The 18,745-nt window shown below is 59.3% G+C and overlaps 1 protein-coding gene across 2 annotated transcripts; it reads right to left on the reverse strand.

The window, feature by feature from the left end:
• Positions 1-2,524: 2,524 nt before the first annotated feature.
• On the reverse strand, positions 2,525-14,424 carry LOC142024854 (E3 ubiquitin-protein ligase TRIM39-like). Of its 2 annotated transcripts, XM_075017140.1 has the most exons (6): positions 13,949-14,424; positions 12,420-12,515; positions 10,280-10,510; positions 8,203-8,225; positions 8,002-8,105; positions 2,525-3,252 (listed from the first exon to the last, which is right to left on the reverse strand). In XM_075017140.1, exons 1-6 carry the CDS (start codon positions 14,366-14,368, stop codon positions 2,654-2,656), a joined length of 1,473 nt encoding a protein of 490 aa, XP_074873241.1. In that variant the 5' UTR covers positions 14,369-14,424; the 3' UTR covers positions 2,525-2,653. The 2 variants fall into 2 exon arrangements, with proteins under 2 accessions (XP_074873241.1, XP_074873242.1); XM_075017141.1 differs by lacking the exon at positions 10,280-10,510.
• Between the last annotated feature and the right edge of the window lie 4,321 nt (positions 14,425-18,745).

The raw sequence follows: 18,745 nt of genomic DNA on the forward strand, positions 1-18,745 counted from the left end.
GACGGACGCCACCCGGCGCTCCCCGAGGGCAGGGCTCTCCAGCCGGGGGCTGAGCGTATGGGGTGTGCAGGGCGCTGGGCTGGGGCTGGGATTCCTGCCCACTGGGACGTCCCTGTTCCCATCATCGGATGTTTTATTCCACTGACTGTTGCGCGCTAATTCTCTTCCCCTCCTCCACAGCGTAAATTAACCCTTCAGGCGCCGAATTCTGGTTGGCTCCTACGTCTGACCCCTCGTTGCTGCCAATGGGCAAGGGAGGGAACCGCCTGGGGGACCCAGCAGGGACAGACCCTGAGTCGGAGGTTTCACACTCTCCCACCTGTCCACCTCCCACTCCTGAGCCGCCTCTGAGAAGAGCTGGGCTAGGGGCAGCAAACGGGAGGGGTCCCCTGGGGCTAGGCAGTTTCAGTTCTGGGGGTTGGGGGTTTGGGGGACAGGGCAGAACCTGAGGGGGTGACAGATCTGTACCCCTTGATGTCAGGGGGACAAACGCGGCTCCCCTGACAATCTGCCCAGTCCCAGCACAGCTGGAGGGAATCTCTGTCCCTGGCAGTGATGACGCGGCACAGACTGACCCCTCCTGCCACAAAGCTCACCCCGAGGCTGGGCCAGTGCCATGGAGTTGGGGCAGGTCCAGGGAAGATCTCTTGGGCTCACCCCAGGGCCAGGGCCAGGGCCAGGGCCCAGCCACAGCTCCCCACCCCACAGCTGTGGCCACTCCCCTGGCAGCTGAGGCCTAGCCCCCTCCACTCACTCCAGGGCTAGGCCCAGGGACCCCCCACCCCAGGGCTGAGGCCATGGTTCCCCCGTGGCACATCCTCCCCACTGCCCCTCTCCTCAGCTCACCCTGGGGCTACGCCCAGCACAGCACCATGGCCCAGCCCCAGCCCCCACCACCTCCCCCTCCAGAGCTGAGGTTGGGGCTGGAACCCCCCAAGCTCACTCTGGGGCCTGGCTCAGTGCTGTGTGCTGGCCAAAGCCCCCACAGTTCCACGTCCTTGAGCTGGGGACAACAGCCCCCACACCTCAATGCTGGGGCCAATTTTCCCCCAAATGGGGCTGAGTTCAGCTTAGTCCAGGGCCAGGCCCAGCGCTGTGGCCTGTTCCCTTCCCCTGGGCTATGGAAGACACCTCCACGCAGGAGCTAAGACTGGGGCTGCAGATGCCAGCCCAGCCCAAGTGGCCTCCCCGGAGATGCTGGTGCCAGAAACCACAGCATGAACCCCCCGCCACACTCCCAACACACACGAGGAGCTCCCAGGGCAGAGCAGCATGGCCCGAACCGGCCCCCCAGCCCAGATCAGACCCACCTTTGCAGGTGTGGCTGCCCACAGTCAGCCCCTGAGACCTCCCAACCCCCAACGCACACATTGAACCTTCTGCCGTCCCCCCCTCCACTCACCCTCCCCTACCCTCCACCCCTGGCCTTAGCCCCACACACCAAACCCAGCTGTGAGGTCGCCACTCCCACCCGCATCCTCCCCCGACCAAACCCTGTGCCAACATTGCAAGCAAACAAGAGTGAGGAGCACAGAGACACTCGGTGGATCACTCTCAGGTGTTTATTGCTACGAACTCTTTCTCATTTCCCAAACACGCCCGCAGTGACACAGAGCAGCGGCGTTTTCTGAGACAGGACGCGACTCCCACGAGCGATGCCGGGAAATTGTTCCTGGGGATTGGAGTGAAGAACCCACGAGGATAACCCCATTTCTCAGACACGCCGGGCGGGTGTGTGTAAAACCCGGTGAAATGGGAATGAGACGAGCGCTGGGGATGCACCTGGCGCTGCTGGAGTAGAACAATTGCTCAGTTTTGTTCCTCGGACGTCACACGGAGATGTCGCAGGGCAGGAACTGGGACAGGTGCGACTCCCCCGCCCGGCGCCGTCTGCTGCCCCTGGGCTGGGAGCTGGGCAAGTCTGAGGGCAGCAAACTGCCCTGGGCAGCACCAGGCACTTTGTGCGTGTCAGTATTTCCCACCCGCCTCGCCCGGCGCTGGGGCCCTTTGTCACCGCGCACGGGAGGGGCAAACCCACGGGAGGAGCCAGTGGGTTCTGCGCGGCCCGGCTGGGCCCCGCTCACACGCCCTGGGGCTGGGCTCGTATCCCCACACCCGGCTGGCCCAGCTGCTGAGCCCCTTCCCCAGCCCCCCCAGCTGAGGCTGCAGCGCAGAGCGGCTGCACGAACAGCAGGGCCCCGGCGCTCTCCCCTGCCCAGCGCTGCCCCTGGGGCCACTGCTCCCCCTCCGCGGGCAGAGACTCCCCAGGGCAGGAAATGTGCCAAGTGCCCAGACCCCCCACTGGGCCTCTCCCCTCACTGGGCTCCTCTCCCACCACCTCTTATCTCAGAGGCTCTTCCTCCTGGGGCCTCTCCCCTCCCCACATCACACCCACCCCCCAGTTCTCCCCTGGGGATCTCGGCTCCTCCTTTCCCGCACTGCAGCCCCCTCCTCCCCCCACCCTCAGCATCAACCCGACCCTGCCCCCACCCGACCCACACTGCCCTGCCCCCACAGCCTGCAGCTGCTCCCCCAGCCCCTTCGCTGCCCTCCCCCTCCCAGCTCACAGGCCTGGGCACTGACGGGGGAGAGGGTGGGGGGCAGGCGGGCGATGCCCCTTAGACATACCCAAGGGAGCAGGGCTGGGGGCTGGTCAGTGCTGGGAGGGGTCAGTCTGTGCCGCGGGGTCACTGCCAGGGACAGAGATTCCCTGCGGCTGCGCTGGGAGGGGGCAGATTGTCAGGGGAGCCGCGTTTGTCCCCCCAGGGTTGACACCAGGACAGAAGAAAGGGCGGAGGGGCCCGGAGAAGGTGTGGGTGAAAGTGAAGAGATGGGACCTGTCGGTCACATTGTAAAATGAGACCTCGCCCGCCTCGTAGTCCAGGAAAATCCCCACCCGGCTGGGCCTGGCGCTCACAGGGAGGGGGGTCGGGCGGGAGGTGCAGGCCTTGTATCCCCCGTCCCTCAGCCACACGGCCCAGTATCCATCCTCAGGGGTGAGTTTGCTCTCCCCGTTCCTGCTCACAGATTCCCTGCACACCCCCAGGTCCCACCCAGTCTTGTCTCCCACCTCCACCTCCCAGTAACTCCTCCCGCCCGCGAGCCGCTCCGCGCCCAGCACATTGATATAGTTCTCAAATCTCCCAGGGTTGTGGGGCAGATCCTGGCGTCTGGCTCCAAATCTCACGTGTTTCCGATCCTCAGACAGGGCGAGGTTGGGATGAGCCGTGTCTGGATCCAGAGTCACGTCCACTGGGGAGAGTCACAGAGTCAGTGCGGGGGCAGGGCTGGTCCCTGGGCTCAGAGGGAAATGAACCTGCGCCCCAGTGATCACTCTGGGGGTGTTGTCTGAGGGGGGGTCAGGGCCCCTCTGCCTGTGAGGAGACACTGACAGGGAAGGGCAGGGGGAGCAGGGGAGGGGCAGGTGATGCGTGAAGAGGGAGGGGGATGGGTGACATGATGGCAATGGGGGGCTGAGGACCAGACCCCTAAGCCCTGACATGGATGACGGGAGGTACCGGGGGCTGCAGAGGGTGAGGGACGGGGCAGGCACCACAGTGGGGCAGGAAGGGCGGGGCTGAGGGGTGTGAGGTGATGGGGAGCTCCCATGGGGCAGGGGACCAAGGGGGGGGACAGGTGATGGGTGGGTGGCTGGGGGGTGGGGCAGGTGCCAGTGCCACGGGGGGCAGAGAATGGGCAGCCCCAGGGCACAGAGTGAGGCAGGCGCCCAGGGCCCGAGGGACTGGCCGGGGCAGGGCAGCCCCGGTGGGGGGGAGGAGGGAAGGAGGAGGCGGGAGCCAGGTGCTGCAGGGGGGAGGGGAGGAGCAGGGGCTGGGGGCAGAACGGGGCGATGGGAGGGGCAGCGCTCGGGTGATTAAGGGGCAGGAGGAGGGGCAGTTCCAGGCCCAGACAGGAGTGAGGGGCTGGGCTGGGGCCAATAACGGGAGCTGAGGGGATTAGTTGGCCCAGGGTCCAAGGGGAGGGCAGGAGCCGGGCTGGACTCTGGGGCACAGAGCAGGAGGGGGAGGGGCAACACCCAAGCACATGGTGGGTGACCAGGGGCAGGAGGAGGAGGAGGCACCAGGGGGAGGGGGCAGGGGGGAGGGGGCAGGGGAAGGAGACAAAGGAGATGAGAAGTGGGGAAGGTACCATGGGGTGGGGGAGGGGGAGGAGTGAGGCAGATCTCAGGAGACACCAGGGCAGTGAGGGGAGGGGCAGTTATTGAGGGGAGAGAGGCACGAGGGGAGGGTGCCAGGAAGGGGGAGGGGAGGGGCAATAAGCAGGAGGGATGGGGATGGGTGGGGCAAAGGGGCAGCTGCAAGGAGGGCAGAGGGGGAGGGGCAGCACCAGGGGGCCGAGGGGGACAGAGAACAGGGGAGCGGGGGGGCAGGAAGTGGGTTGAGGGGAAGGACAGGCCCTAGGCAGCCAGACAGGTGAGGGGATGTGGGCACCAGGGGGCAGAGGAGCAGTGAACAGAGGGGCTGGCACCAGGGGACCAGAGGGGGAGGGGTGCAGGTGTCAGGGAGGTGGGAGGGGAGGGGAGGGGAACAGGACAGAAGCAGGGGTGAGGGGAGTGACAGGCAGCAGTGGTGGGGGGAAGAGGGGAGGGGCTTATGCTTCGGGGAGATGAGGGGCCAGGGCAGGAGGAGGAAGGGGAACAGGACGGCACCGCGGGCAGGGTGGGGGAGGGGACATGTGGTCTTTCTGGGGGGAGGGGAAGGGAAGGGGCAGTTCTGGGCGTTGGGGGCAAGAGAGGCACAAGGGTGGTGGTGAAAGTCGGGGGCAGAGGGGGCAGCAGATGGGTGGCAGCAATGGGACGGGGAGGGGCAGGTGCCCGGAACAGAAGAGGGGGCAGAGGGGAGAGGCAATGGGGGCAAGAGGCCAGAGGGGAGAGAAGGGAAGGGAGGGGCAGGTTCCCACAGGGATTTCCATAGATCCCCCCCACCTCCGAGAAGATCCCCCCCCGCCCAGTCCGAGGCAGCGCTGCCTGGTCAGTGGCGGGCTGGAAACATGAATGGAAATTGGCTGGGTCAGAGCCTGTCACAGAGCAGCAGAAAACCCTTGTGCCGGGGACGCAGACAGGGCAGACGTGGGACCCAGAGGGGCTCTCACCCGGCTGGTGTCTGTGCCAGTGTCGGGCGGTTGGGTCGGTGCATGGGCCGACCTGCCCCTGGCAGACGATGGGGGTGAGCAGGGGGGAGGGAGCTCTCCCCTCACCGCTCCTGAGGAGCCCGGCCTGGGGGAGGCGCCAGGCCCAGACTGTCCATCCAGGAACCCTCCTGCCCTGCTGGGACCCAGCAGACGGAGCTGTGCTGCCAGGGAGCCAGTCTGGCTGGTGCTGGGTCACACATCACTGCGGTACTGCTGGGGTCAGGAAATGTCGTCTCCTTGCGGTGTGGGTAAAGGGCAGCAGAGCTGTACTGAGCCGGCCTGAGCGAGGGGACCCCTCAGCGCTAATCTGTGCTGGGGCCGGCCAGGCTGAGCCCCGGCGTCTCTGGGCCTGGCCCTGCAGTGAGGAAAGTAACAGACTTGCTGGATCCTCAGAACCTCTACCACTGCAAAGGGAGCCCTGGTCGCGCCACTGAGCTGCACCCCCGCAGCAGGAGGGGTGGGTGCCTAGTGAAGAGAGAGATGGGGGGGAGGGTGTTTTGCTGATGCTCACAGGCACTGTCTGACCTGCCCCTCACTTACTCAGAAGTAAAGAGACTTTGAAGTTGCCCAGGCACTTTGAAGTACCAGTGGGTTAGTGGGTTAGTTTAACACTTCATAAGGACATAAGAACGGCCATACTGGGTCAGACCAAAGGTCCATCCAGCCCAGCATCCCATCTGCCGACAGTGGCCAATGCCAGGTGCCCCAGAGAAGGAGAACAGAAGACAATGATCAAGTGATTTATGTCCTGCCATCCATCTCCTGCCCTTGTACTGAAGGCCAGGGCACCATACTTTATCCCTGGCTAATAGCCATTTATGGACCTAACCTGCAAAAATTTATCAAGCTCTTTTTTAAACCCTAATAGAGTCCTGGCCTTCACAGCCTCCTCGGGCAGGGAGTTCCACAGGTTGACTTCCACACTGTTGACTTCGAAGTTGCCACGGGGAGAATTAGCTTAATGAAGTGCTGCATATGCACTGCTGCACTTCATTAATAATCTCATGACAACCTACTTACCACGCTACCTTCGAAGTAGGGAGCTAGTGGAGACACAGCCCGAGAGTAGTTATTAACAGGTCACAGTCATGCGGGAAGGGCATAACAAGTGGGGTCCTGCAAGGGTCAGTTTTAGGGCCAGGGCTGTTCAATATATTCATCAACTATTTCAGTTTTGGCATAGAGAGTGCGCTTGCTAAGTCTGTAGATCACACCAAGCTGGGAGGGCTGGAAACAGCTTTGGAGGACAGGGACAGAGTTCCAAATGAGCTCAACAAACCAGAGAAACGGTCTGAGGAAAATAGGATGACGCTGAATAAGGACAAATGCAAAGTGCTCCACTTAGTGAGGAACAATCAGTTTTGCGCTTACAAACCGGGAAGAGACTCCCTAGCAAGGAGCACTGCAGAAAGGGTTCCAGGGTCAGAGTGGACCACAAGCTGAGTCAATAGTGTGAGGCTGCTGCAAAAAAACCCAACAGGATCCTGGGATGTATTAACAGGAGAGTTGTGAGCAAGACACGAGAGTCGCTCTTCTGCTCTGCTCTGCGCTGATTAGGCTTCAGCTGGAGCACTGTGTCTGGCTCTGGGCACCATGTTTTACGAAAGAATGTGGGGAAATTCGAGATGGTCCAGAGAAGAGCAACTAAACTGATGGAAGCTCTAGAAAACGTGGCCTCTGAGAGAAGAGGAGAAGAACTGGGTTCGTTTGGTTGGAAAAGAGACGGCTGAGAGGGGACATGACAGCAGCTTTCAAGTATTTAAAAGCAGATTACAAGGAGGAGAGAGAAAAATAGGTTGGAGGAGGTTCAGGCTGGACATTAGGAAAAGCTTTTCGCCGGGTGGTTAAACACTGGAATGAATTGCCGAGGCCAGTTGCCGAATCTCCCTGGGTTGGAGGTATTTCAGAGCAGGCTGGATAACTATCCAGCAGGGATGATCTAGACGGTGCTGGGTCCCGCCGTGAGGGCAGGGGACTGGACTCGATGACCCCTCGAGGGCCCTTCCAGTTCCATTGGTCATGGGACAGCCCTGCATTTAGGTCTCAGACGGGCGTCCCACCCCCTGCTGAACTACCCTGCCCTGCCCAGCGCAGAGACTTCTGCACTCAGCTGCAGTTCCGCCGTTAGCAGGGCGCTGCTGCACTGCCCAGGGAACGGCCACTCAGCTGGGGGGAGAAGAAACCAGGTGCCAGACAGCGCGTGCAGCACTACTGACTGGCCGGCAGCAGGAGGAGCAGCCAGCCCAGCCCAGAGGCCCTACCAGGGTGTGTTGGGGGCACCGTCACCCCACCCATGTCCAGCCTCTCACCTGACCATAGGAGCAGCTGGGGGATGTGTGAGATTTGTTGTGTAACTTCCAGCTGGCTGGAGGGGCTGGCAGGGGGACTTTGGGGCTGGCTTGGTGTGCCTGACTGAGAAGGAAACCCCAGGCTGCCCTGGCTGGAAGCAGTTTGTCTGGGACTGGTTCTCTCGGCTGTGTCTGAGAAACCCCCTAAATATTACAGGCCCCACAGCGCAGCCCTCGCCCTGCGCCAGGAGAGGGGCACAGACACATCCTCCATTACCAGTCTGTGCAGCACCCAGCACACTGGGCCCAGTCTAGGCCTTGCAGCACCTGCTCAGCCAGGGAGAGATCAGGACGTCAGCATTGCGAGGCCTGGAGAGATATCTGGGCAAGTGCCAGCAGGTGGGTGTGAACAGCCGGCAAACTCCCCAGCACTCAGCGCGTCAGCCTCCGGCCCTCACACAGCTCCCAACCTGCCAGCTGGGTCCACATGTGCCCTGGGCCCCAGGCTCCCTCCAGACCCCCAGGCACCGAACAGCTGAACCTCCCAGCAGCATCCGCTCACCTGCAAACCTTCTCAGCGCTTCCGTCACGTCCAGACAAACGCGATACGTGTTCTTCAGGTCGGTCCACACGGCTTCTGGTTCCTGCAGTTTGGTACTTTCACTCCTGGGAAGAAAACATCCCGTCTTCACTCCGCTGCTCTGTGCACATCACCGCAGAGCCGCCGCCCCGCGCGTAGGAAGGAGGGACGTGGGGAACATACCTCCTCAGTGCGCTTCTCACATCCTGGCAGGGGAAAGAGACCCAGAGTTCTGAGTTAGAACCACGTGTAAAACCAGCGACTGCAGCTAGAACTCAGGCAGTAGAGCCAGTGTGCTCCCAGCTAGGAAACGAACCTCCCCTCTGGCCTTTACTGGTTTGGGGTCAAATCTCTCCTGGCCGCGTTTCCCAAACCGTGTTTCATGGAACACTGATGTTCCACGCAACGTGACTAGGTGTTCCCTGGAGAAATGTCGATTCTGGTGAGACTTTTCCTTCTCAAATGTCAACTAACTAATGACGTGTGAATCTAAAATACTGAGGTGTTTGAATAGCATTGAGATTGTTGGCACAGTAATGTTTATAACACACTCGTAACAGTGACGTCGTTATGTAACGCATGCCCAAGCAGAAATGCAAAAACCCTCTTCTCATTAAAAGCCTGTCACGTGTCCTTTTTTGTTTCCAGTAGTTGATGTCAGTGTAAGAGAAATTTAAGGGCACAGATCTCCCCCGGGGCCCTGTCCCATCACCGCATGTCTCGGAATCGGGATTTGTAAAACACATCCGGCCCTCTGCTCTGGGTCGGGGTGAATAAAATACAGCCCACAGGCTGAATGTGGCCCTTCAAGCCGTCAGGTCTGGCCCACAAGAGCCTCCCTCAGGCTCCCTGCCAGCCCCGCCCCCCATCTGTGCTCAGAGCAGCTGGCTGAACACTGCCAGGCCGGAGAGGGGGGCTTCATCAAACTTCCCCAGCAAAGTATTCAGCCAATGGGAGGCGCCTGTCTGCAGGACTGGAGGCGGCAAATGACTCCTCCCCCCTCCGGAGTCACTGTGTTCAGAGTCAGCCACACAGGGCCCCTGCAACCAGTACAGGGCCATGGAAAGAAGGGGCCCTGGCTGAGGAACCAGCTGGGCTGCTGGCTGGGAGCCACCCAAGGATGCGTCTCTTGGCAGAGCCTGCCTGTGGCACCCCAGCTGCTGACAACCCTCTGCTCCCCACCCGCACCCCTACACCATGTAACCCAACCCTTACACACCTCTGTGCCCATAACCCCACACAGTTCTTACACCCGATGGGATGGAGGGGGGGGTGCATGTGAGACGCAGGCTGGATGGGTGTGAGACAAGCAGAGCAGCTCCCAGCGACTAAGGATGACCCTGGGGCTGTAACCTAGGCTGGCAGGTAACACCTCTGCCCTGAACAAAGAGCAGGGAGGACCCGAGCTGGGTTTGAATCAGAGGCGGCAGTTAGACGCTGGGGGAAGAGAGAGTTGGAAGGCAGCCAGCCCGGTGATGGGGGAAGCTCCACCCCACAGGGGCACCCCTCCAGCTCCTCTCCCCAGGACAGGTTGGAATGACTGTTTCTGACGGCTGTACTGACACCTCTGTGCTGACCAGTGCCTCTGTCGCCTAATGAACCTCCTGTTCTACCTGCTGAGTGAGAGTCACACCTGCCTGTGGATGGGGTGCAGTGCCTGGGGACCCCTGAACCCCATCACACCCCCATCTCCAGCCATCAGTCACAACCCAAACCCTCTGCACCCCTGTGCCCATAACCCCTCTCTGTCCTTACACCCGCATCTGCCGCCCCCACTCATAACCCAAACTCCTGAACACCTGACCCAGGTCGCACACCCTTCTCCACCCATGCCCCTGACCTGGGTCACACCCCTCCTTCACCTAAACTCCCTCCCAGATCCAACAACCCCTGCTGCTCCCACTCCCTTACCCCAAGCTCCCTTGTGCGCCCAGCCTACGCCTCACCCCCGGCACCTCCTCTCCATTAACAGCATGGAAGAGCGCAGCCCTCAGCCACTTACAAACTCCTGCAGTGGCCCCATTCAAAGCTATTGCCTGTCCCCGATCTGGAGTCAGAGCAAGGAGGGGCCGAGCCTGTTATCACTTCAGCTCAACCGCTCCGTCGCCCCAGCCCCGGACCTGCGCGATCAGATCCCCTCTCGCACCCCTGCGATGCTCACAACAGATGGAGCCCTCGGCCTGAGCGCCTGTTTGTCAGTGACCCGCAGGACGGGCCGAGCCGCAGCGCTGGAGGGTGGAGAATTCCGAGGCTCTCTCACCTGCAGCAGCTCAGCAGCCGGCTGCCGACACTTCTCCTCCAGCTCTGTGATGAGCCGCTGCAGAGAGGCGCTTTGCTGGGAGAGTTTGGCGACGTTTGCCTGCAGCCTCTGCAGAGCCTCCCTCTCCTCCCGCGCCAGTCGCTGCAGCAGCAGCTGCTCCTCCTCTCTCAGCAGCCTGTGCAGTTTGCTAAACTCACCCGCAATCGTCTCCCGCTTCTGCTGCGCTGTCGCCTGCAGAGAGAACAGCAGGAGGGGCGGAGAGAACACGGGAGCCAGACGCTGAGCGACGCAGGCTGCGCCGGGCAGGGACAAGCCCGGCAGTGCGGCGGAGTTAGGACGGTTACTGCTGTGGGCACGGACCAGACAGGGGCTGGCTGAGGGCAGAGTTCACGGGGTCAGTTCCACAGCGGGGTTGTCCGGGGTCTGTAAAGCCGCAGTACGTTATTGCGGGGGCAGGGGAGGGACCCAGCAGAGTGGGGAGAAATGGAGGGAAGAGGAGAGATTTACGGGGGGCTGCACAGGGGTCTTGGGGGGGATCTGGGTGCCCAGCGCTGGGCGCTCCCACACTCAGGCTCGCCAGCCGGGGGGGAAGGGGTTAAACAGGGCAGTTGCTCCTGGACCCAGCATGTCACAGGGGCCTGGAGCTCCAGCCACCACAGCCGCCAAGGCAGCAATGGAGTTGGCCTGAGCTCCAGACCCCTTCCAAATGCTGTGGAGCACAGTGGTGCGGCTCCTCACGCGGCTCTGGGACTGGGACTGAACGCCCTAAGCCCCGCCCCTTCTGTCCTTTGTCCCCGCCCCTTCTGCCCTTGGCCCCGCCCCCTCAGAGGGGCAGGGTGCCAGGCCCCCCATCTAGTCCCCAGACCACAGTGGGTGTTGGCACCGCTGCACACGCCCAGGGGAGCCCCTGCAGCAGGAGGACCACATGGAGATGGACCTATCGCACAGAACGGGAAGGGACCTCGAGAGCTCATGGAGTCCAGTCCCCATCCTCACGCCAGGACCAAGCACCAGCCCAGGGTGCGGGTGATGCTCCTTCCCTGACAAACCTGCCCAGCCCTGTGATGTTCCACACTGAGGGGCAGGTGCCAACAGCCCTTTGGGTGCCAGCCTGGGGCTCTCGTGGGGGTTGGGCTCCCAGCATATTGTCCGTGCTGGCCGTGGCCTCACCCAGCCTGGCCAAGTGTCCCGTGCCCAGTGCCCAGCCAGTGTCTGCCTCACCCGGCCTGTGCTGCTGAACCAGCACAGACATTTCCCCCAGGGGGCCGTCCCCCGGCTACCGACGAGCTCAGGGCAGGTCACGGGCACAGCAGCAGGTGCCGGGACGAGGTGCCCACCCGAGGGCAGCAGAGGCTGTGAAATGGCTGCGCTCTGCCCGGCTGTACAGGACCGGCCCTGGCTCTGCTGGCTCAGGGTGTGCCCCTGCCATGGAGGCGTGACCGTAGCACCTGCAGACACGTCCCCCCGAGCTCTGATCTGGCCGGCTCGGGTGCTGAGAGCAGCGTCGCTGCAGCAGCAGGGGCTGGACAAGCCCACCCAGGCCCCGGGGCAATGGCGGGTGCCCAGCCCCAGCTGGCTGGTGGGGCCGGGCAGACGCAGCCGTGGGGCGGATTCCCCACAGAGCTCCACACCCGCCCCAGTTCCACAGGCACAAGAGCTCAGCCCCCAGCTCAGCCGCTGAGAGAGGTCGGAGCTCACCCCCGGGGGACCCCTCTGCTCAGTGCCCAGCTCCAGTGCCGGACGCGGGGGTGGGGCAGACAAGCTGCAGGGACTTTGGGTGGGGGAGGGAACAGCCCTTCTCCTCCAGGCTGCAGAGACGCGGGGGAGCAATTTCATGGGGGTCGGACGCCTGTCGGCTGCAGGCGGAAAACAGGATCCGTGTGACAGTGAAACGCTGCAGCCGCCCCTGAGAACTCGCCCCCGGGGTAGAGTACAGGGTGAGTGTGCACCACCGCAGACGGGCCAGGAACGGGCTGTGCCCAGATCCCCCAGAGACACAGCCCGGTCCTGCCGCCAGCACGCCTGGGTCACGGGCTCAGCAACTGGAGCAGGTTCCTCGCCTCGTGCTGGAGCTGCACAGCCTCTGCCCCTGGGAACGCTGCAGGGGGAGGGCTCAGGGCAGAGGAACCCAGACACCCACCTGCCACGCTGCGGTTTTCTTCTCCTCTTCGGACGTCAGCGCCAGGGCCTGCGCCAGCTGCTTCCTGAGAGGGCCCAGGGCTCCCTGGAGCTTCTCCTGCAGGGGCATCGCGTGTGATAAACAGCCGTTAGTCTCACAGACCTATTTATTAGGTAACGAGCTTTTGTGGGTAAGAGCCACTTCTTCACATTTGGAGCAGAAATGAGACTATAGATGTCGATATCTCAGCATTTTCCAAACTACTTTGGCCATTGAACACCTTTGGGTTTGGAATATATTGAAGGAACACAGAGATGCTGGTTGGGAGGTGGGAAGGGGAGGGAGTTTCAAACCAAAAAACTGCTGCACATAATGCTGAAAAGTTCATTTCAAAGAGTTAGGGTTTTTTAGATGTCTTTCAGTTTCCAAAGACCAAATAAGAAGAAGAGAAAATCCCCTCAATAAGCAGCCAATGTCCTGGTAGGACAGGAAGCAACCCTGGAATTAAGTGTAAAAATAATGCACAAACCTAAAGAAACCATCAATAGAACAGCTGAAAGAAAGATGGTGAGTGTCCTTTTTTTGGACAAAAATGGAAAAGACAACAGTGTTCAAAAAAGGCCTGTCTTCCCTTCAAGCTTAAAAATATTTTTATGCAAAAGAAACACAAAACAAATCAGCAAAGGGAAATATTTTTTAATTTTGTGTTTTTATAAATTATTATTTTTACGAAAAGGTTCTGGACAATAAAATCAGTAACATTTGACAGGCTTTTTCATGGGACGAGTGTTCTTGCCTCTCTTTTTCAGCACAAATTGCATAATAACTCTATTATTATGAATGTTATTAATATATCTAACCTATATCTCAATACTATTCAAACACCTGAGTATTTCTGAATCACACATCATTTCTAATGTCATATTTCACAGGAAAAACTCTCGCTGGCATCGACATTTTCACAGAGCGCCAATCACGTCACGTGGAACCCCAGTGGTCCCCAGAACACTGATTGGCAAATGCCTCTTCTCTCAGCAGGGCGTCACACTGGCAATGCTGGGGCAAAAAAGGTCTGGGTCTTCTCCCAATGCGCCCAGGGCTCACCCCTCTGCCCACAGCCCCAGTGTTCACCCTTCTGGTAACCACCCCACTGCCCACAGCCCCAGTGCTCACCCCTCTGGTAACCACCCCACTGCCCACAGCCCCAGTGCTCACCCCACTGCCCACAGCCCCAGTGCTCACTCCTCTGCCCACAGCCCCAGTGTTCACCCCTCTGGTAACCACCCCACTGCCCACAGCCCCAGTGCTCACCCCTCTGGCAACCACCCCTCTGCCCACAGCCCCAGTGCTCACCCCTCTGGTAACCACCCCACTGCCCACAGCCCCAGTGCTCTCCCCTCAGGTAACCAGCCCCTCTGGAAACCAGCCCCCTTTCATTCAGCTACCTATCTGGAAGCAGCCAGCTGTGAATGGCCATCCTTGTGCTCAGGAGGGGAATAAACCTGGGTCCTGCTGGGATGTAATGAAGCAAAGAGTAGAGCATTTCCTACCTTGTACTCCTGGGCAGCCTCCTCGATGGGAACCACCGAGTGGGACTTGTGCTCCCGGGATTTCTCGCACACCAAGCAAATGGCTTCTCCATCCTCCTCACAGAAGAGTTTGAGGCGTTCCTCATGTCTCTCGCACTGACCCTCCTTTGGCCCCTTCCCTGCCTTTAGCTCCAGCTCCCTGAGCTTTTCGACGATGTTGTGCAGCTGGGTGTTGGGCTTGAACTCCCCTGTCTGGAAGGGGGCTCGGCACTGGGGACAGGGCAGGCGTCTCTCTGGGCCCCTTTCCTCACAGTACCGGGTGAGGCAGGCTTGGCAGTAGTTGTGCCCACAGGCTATGGTCACTGGCTGGGTCAGGTACCCCAGGCAGATGGAGCAAATGGCATCATTTCCTATGTCCCCTGCAGTAGATGTAGAGGCCATGGCCGTCAGGGGAGTTTCTGTCCTCCTGGCCTGTTGCTCTGCCAGTGGCGGCTTGTGCTGACGCTGACGGAGAAGTGGAGGAAGAGGAGGAGGCAGGAGGGAAATGTGAAAGTGGAACTGAACACGGGGCAGGACAGAGGAAGCGGGAGGGACATAGAACAGGAATGGTGTGGGGAGATGACAGGGTGGGGAAGCAGAGGAAATGGAGAAGGGGGGAGAATAGGATCACATCTGAGCTCTCTCATGGTGGAAGCCAGGAAGACTCAGCCTATCCCCTGCTCCACCGGCAGCTGTGTGTGTCCAGCCACCCACACTGAGCTCAGCCCCCATCTCTGCAGCTGGAGCTACTGACCTGTCAGTCTGTAAGAGGCGGAGCTGCAAAGACTCAAACTCTCAGATCGGGCACCAAGGGGATGTAACTCGCTCTCCCCAGGGTCACTAGTGCACTGAGGGGCTCTTGGCTCTTTCGGGAGAGGAGGGGGTCACAGCGCTCATGTAGACAGGCAGGCAAGACTACAGGTGCTTTGGAAATGTCTGTACAGATCAATGCCACAGAGCACTAAGGACTCAAACCCCCTCCTGTTCTGAACCTGACATAAAGGAAGGCCTGTAAAGGGTTAACCCTTAGAGAGGTCTCTGTGGGGAGCAGCCAGGTGAGCCAGTGGGGAAAAAGGGGGATATTTGAAGTGAAGCGGTGGCCTGCTGAGAAAGAGTCTTTCTGCTGGGCTGAAGTCGAGACTCAGACAAGATGCTTAAGCAGGATGAATGACTCCAGTAAATATCCTGGCCATCTCCCAAGCAGAGCATGGACGTGTGAGTAGAGAGGAAATGTTTAGTTAGGTGTGATCAGGTTATTTTAAATTCAGTTTGCTATGGGACTTTCCAGGCTGGTTGATGTTGTTTTGCCCTGTGCACTGCAACTTCTAAGCTGAATCCCAGAGAAGTAATTCTCTGTGCAACAACCAGAATGTTTTGAATTGTTGTCTTATATCCAGCAACCAAGGATGCTTATTTACTTCCTTGGCATTTTTTCCATCGTTTGTTTGGTGAATAAATTAGGGGGTTTTAAGGCAATGATTTCAATTCTGTTCCATAGAGGAGCGTCTGTTTGAATGCTGCCCGAAGTGAGGTCAGCTATCAGATTACAGCCCATTTCTTCTGTTCCCAAGGTATCTCTTAAGGAAAGGGGAAAGCTTGGGGTTACTCCACAGGGTAATATCCAAGCATGCCTTCCTGGGTTTTAAGGGGGACTTTTCACTGGGTGGTGGCGGCAATTATCCCCCTTCCCCCTGCCCCAGGGTCAAGGAATCTGTGACCTTGGGGAGCTTTTTAAGCAGCCTATAAAAGCAAGGTATTTTGAAAGTTTTGCAAGCCCCCACTTACTGCCCTCAGCATGTCAGAGTAGGGAGGCAGCCCTGACAGACCCTCTTTGCTCCCTATGGCAGGTTTTGTCCAAGTCCCTCTCTCCTTTTGAGAATGTAAACCAGAGAGTGTTTAGTCCTTGAGCTCTGACTAGCAAGCAATGAAGGCTCCCTGCAGGCCTGCACTGCAGCTCAGGCTTTCTTTGCACGATTACATGCCAGGCTACCATATGTGACCTTTCTAAAAAGAGGATATGCTTGAGAGGGAGTGTATCTGTATCAGTATCTACCCACTCATCTTTCATGAATGTACAAGGTATAACATGTAAATACAAGGTGAGTGGGTAGATACTGATACAGACACACTCCCTCTCAGGGGTGTCCTCTTTTTTTGATGGTAACACTACTGACATTGATGTTATTAAATACCATACAGAGAACTCTACTAGGAAAGGCGCTGTTGCTAGCCCATGCAAATAGTGTGAAAGGCCAGAATGACGGGTGCCTGAACAGCCAAATTCTCAGCGTGAAGAGTCGAAGTTTCAAGCAGAACATCAGTCGGGGGTTTTAGTGCAGTGACAGCAGCTCTGTCTTGCTAAGGGCTCTCTGCAGTGCTGACATGGACTTCAGTAGAAACAGGATCAAGCCTGCCAGGCAATGGAATTGGGGAGCTTGATTCCAGGCAAACAATGAGTATTGGCAATAAAGTGGTCCATTTCCTCCATTCTCTCCTTAGTTCCTGGTTCTCCTTCTTCAACAGGAAGCAGTTCCTGGCTCCCTGGCCAAATTCAGCTGCCTGGCTCAGCCCCTTCCACACCAGGGCCCCAGAGCTGGAGACCCATTGCCCTCACTTACCTTTAGACCCTGAATCACCTCTGGCTGTACGGACCATGGAGCACGTTTAAGTGAGCAGGTAAATCTGTATCTCTGTGGCTACGTCTACACGTGAAGCCTACATCGAAGTAGCTTATTTCGATGTAGCAACATCAAAATAGGCTATTTCGATGAATAACGTCTACACGTCCTCCAGGGCTGGCAACGTCGATGTTCAACTTCGACGTTGCGCAGCACCACATCGAAATAGGCGCAGCGAGGGAACGTCTACACACCAAAGTAGCTCACATCGAAATAAGGGTGCCAGGCACAGCTGCAGACAGGGTCACAGGGCGGACTCAACAGCCAGCCGCTCCCTTAAAGGGCCCCTCCCAGACACAGTTGCACTAAACAACACAAGATCCACAGAGCCGACAACTGGTTGCAGACCCTGTGCCTGCAGCATGGATCCCCAGCTGCAGCAGCAGCAGCCAGAAGCCCTGGGCTAAGGGCTGCTGCCCACGGTGACCATAGAGCCCCACAGGGGCTGGAGAGAGAGCGTCTCTCAACCCCTCAGCTGATGGCCGCCATGGCGGACCCCGCTATTTCGAAGTTGCGGGACGCGCAATGACTACACGGTCCCAACTTCGATGTTGAACGTCGAAGTAGGGCGCTATCCCCATCTCCTGATGAGGATAGCGACTTCGACGTCTCACCGCCTAACGTCGAAGTTAACTTCGAAATAGCACCCGACGCGTGTAGCCGTGACGGGCGCTATTTCGAAGTTAGTGCCGCTACTTCGAAGTAGCGTGCACGTGTAGACACGGCTTGTATCACCCAGCACAGCCCGCCAAGCTCTCACATGGAACGCACAAGGAAAACCAAAGGAGGAAGACATCGGACAACTTGGAGAAGGTCTACTGAGACTGAAGGATGACTGGGGCACTCTGGGCTCAGCTAGAAGCTTTGTCCCGAGACAGAGTGAAGTGGAGGGCACTTGTAGTTGACCCAGGCTCCACGCGGAGTACAAGGGTTTAAGTCAAGTAAGTCATAGATGAGCGAGCCAGCCAGGGCCTGGGCCTGCAAACCCTTGTATATGAATCTGTGCTCTGGTACCGGGGGCTGCTGTGACTAAGGGCTGCTGGGGAATGGAGGTGGGAGACAGGGAGATGCAGTTGTGCGGGTATCCGTGTCTCCGAGCATCTGTATTAAGCAGCAATGCTGCGCCCCGTGTGGGCTGTTTGCTCCCCCTCCTGTGCCTGTGCTTCCTGTTTTGGGAGGAGCTGGGTGAGGGGAACTCACGTGATTTACAAGACTCCAGCCGGTCAGGTCCCACCTCTCCAGGGTGCTCCCTGCACCCCGTGACAGGACGCTGTGGTCTGCCGCTCCCGAGTCTCTGTGTTCAGCACCGCCCAGGGGGTAACTGAACCTCACACTTGGCCATGAAACTCCGATGGGGGGGAGGGGAGGGCTTCCTGTGGGGGCTGGGGCCAGCCCTGGGACCGTCTCCAGCTCTGCCCGCCCCAGCGCCGGAGCGGCTGCCTGCAGCTCAGGAGAGAGCCCCAAGCACAGGGCTGTGACTGGGCAGGGAAGTGACTGTGCCCCCCCGGCTCCCCCTTCCCCAGCGCTGCTCCCAGGGGTGGGGCTGTCACTCTCAGAGGGGTTTGCCCCAACCCCATCCCCCAGCTCAGTGCTGGGGCAGGGTTGTCACTCGCAGAGGGTGTAGCTCAGAGAGTAGCTCACTCACTCACGTTCCCGTTGTGTTTCTCTCTAGGGGTGCGTCTACACTAGCCAGCTACTTCGAAGCAGCCAGCACAACATCGAAATAGCACACGTCACGTCTACACGCGCCGTGTGCTATTTCGACATTGAAATCAACGTTAGGCGGTGAGATGTCGAAATCGCTATCCCCATCCGAAGATGGGAATAGCACTCTACTTCGATGTTCAACTTCAAACTAGGGCATGTGTAGACGATCCGCGTCCCGCTACTTCAAAGTAGCGGGATCCTCCATGGCGGCCATCAGCTCAGGGGTTGAGAGACGCTCTGTCCAGCCCCTGCGGGGCTCTATGGTCACTGCGTGCAGCAGCCTTTAGCCCAGGGCTTCTGGCTGCTGCTGCTGCAGCTGGAGGTCCATGCTGTGTGCACAGGGTCTGCAACTGGTTGCCAGCTCTGTGGATCTTGTGCTGTGCAGGTCAAGTGT

The sequence above is a fragment of the Carettochelys insculpta genome, chromosome 22 (assembly GCF_033958435.1).
Source record: "Carettochelys insculpta isolate YL-2023 chromosome 22, ASM3395843v1, whole genome shotgun sequence".
Classification (NCBI taxonomy): Eukaryota; Metazoa; Chordata; order Testudines; family Carettochelyidae; genus Carettochelys; species Carettochelys insculpta.

Bases quoted from the DNA above. Each gene is read 5' to 3' on its own strand.
- LOC142024854 (XM_075017140.1), bottom strand. From the start codon at position 14,368: ATGGCCTCTACATCTACTGCAGGGGACATAGGAAATGATGCCATTTGC. The intron at 12,516-13,948 runs GTAGGAAATGCT...ATGCCCCTGCAG, and splicing joins AGGCTGCCCAGGAGTACAAG to GAGAAGCTCCAGGGAGCCCT. The intron at 10,511-12,419 runs GTGGGTGTCTGG...TTCTCTCTGCAG, and splicing joins AGAAAACCGCAGCGTGGCAG to GCGACAGCGCAGCAGAAGCG.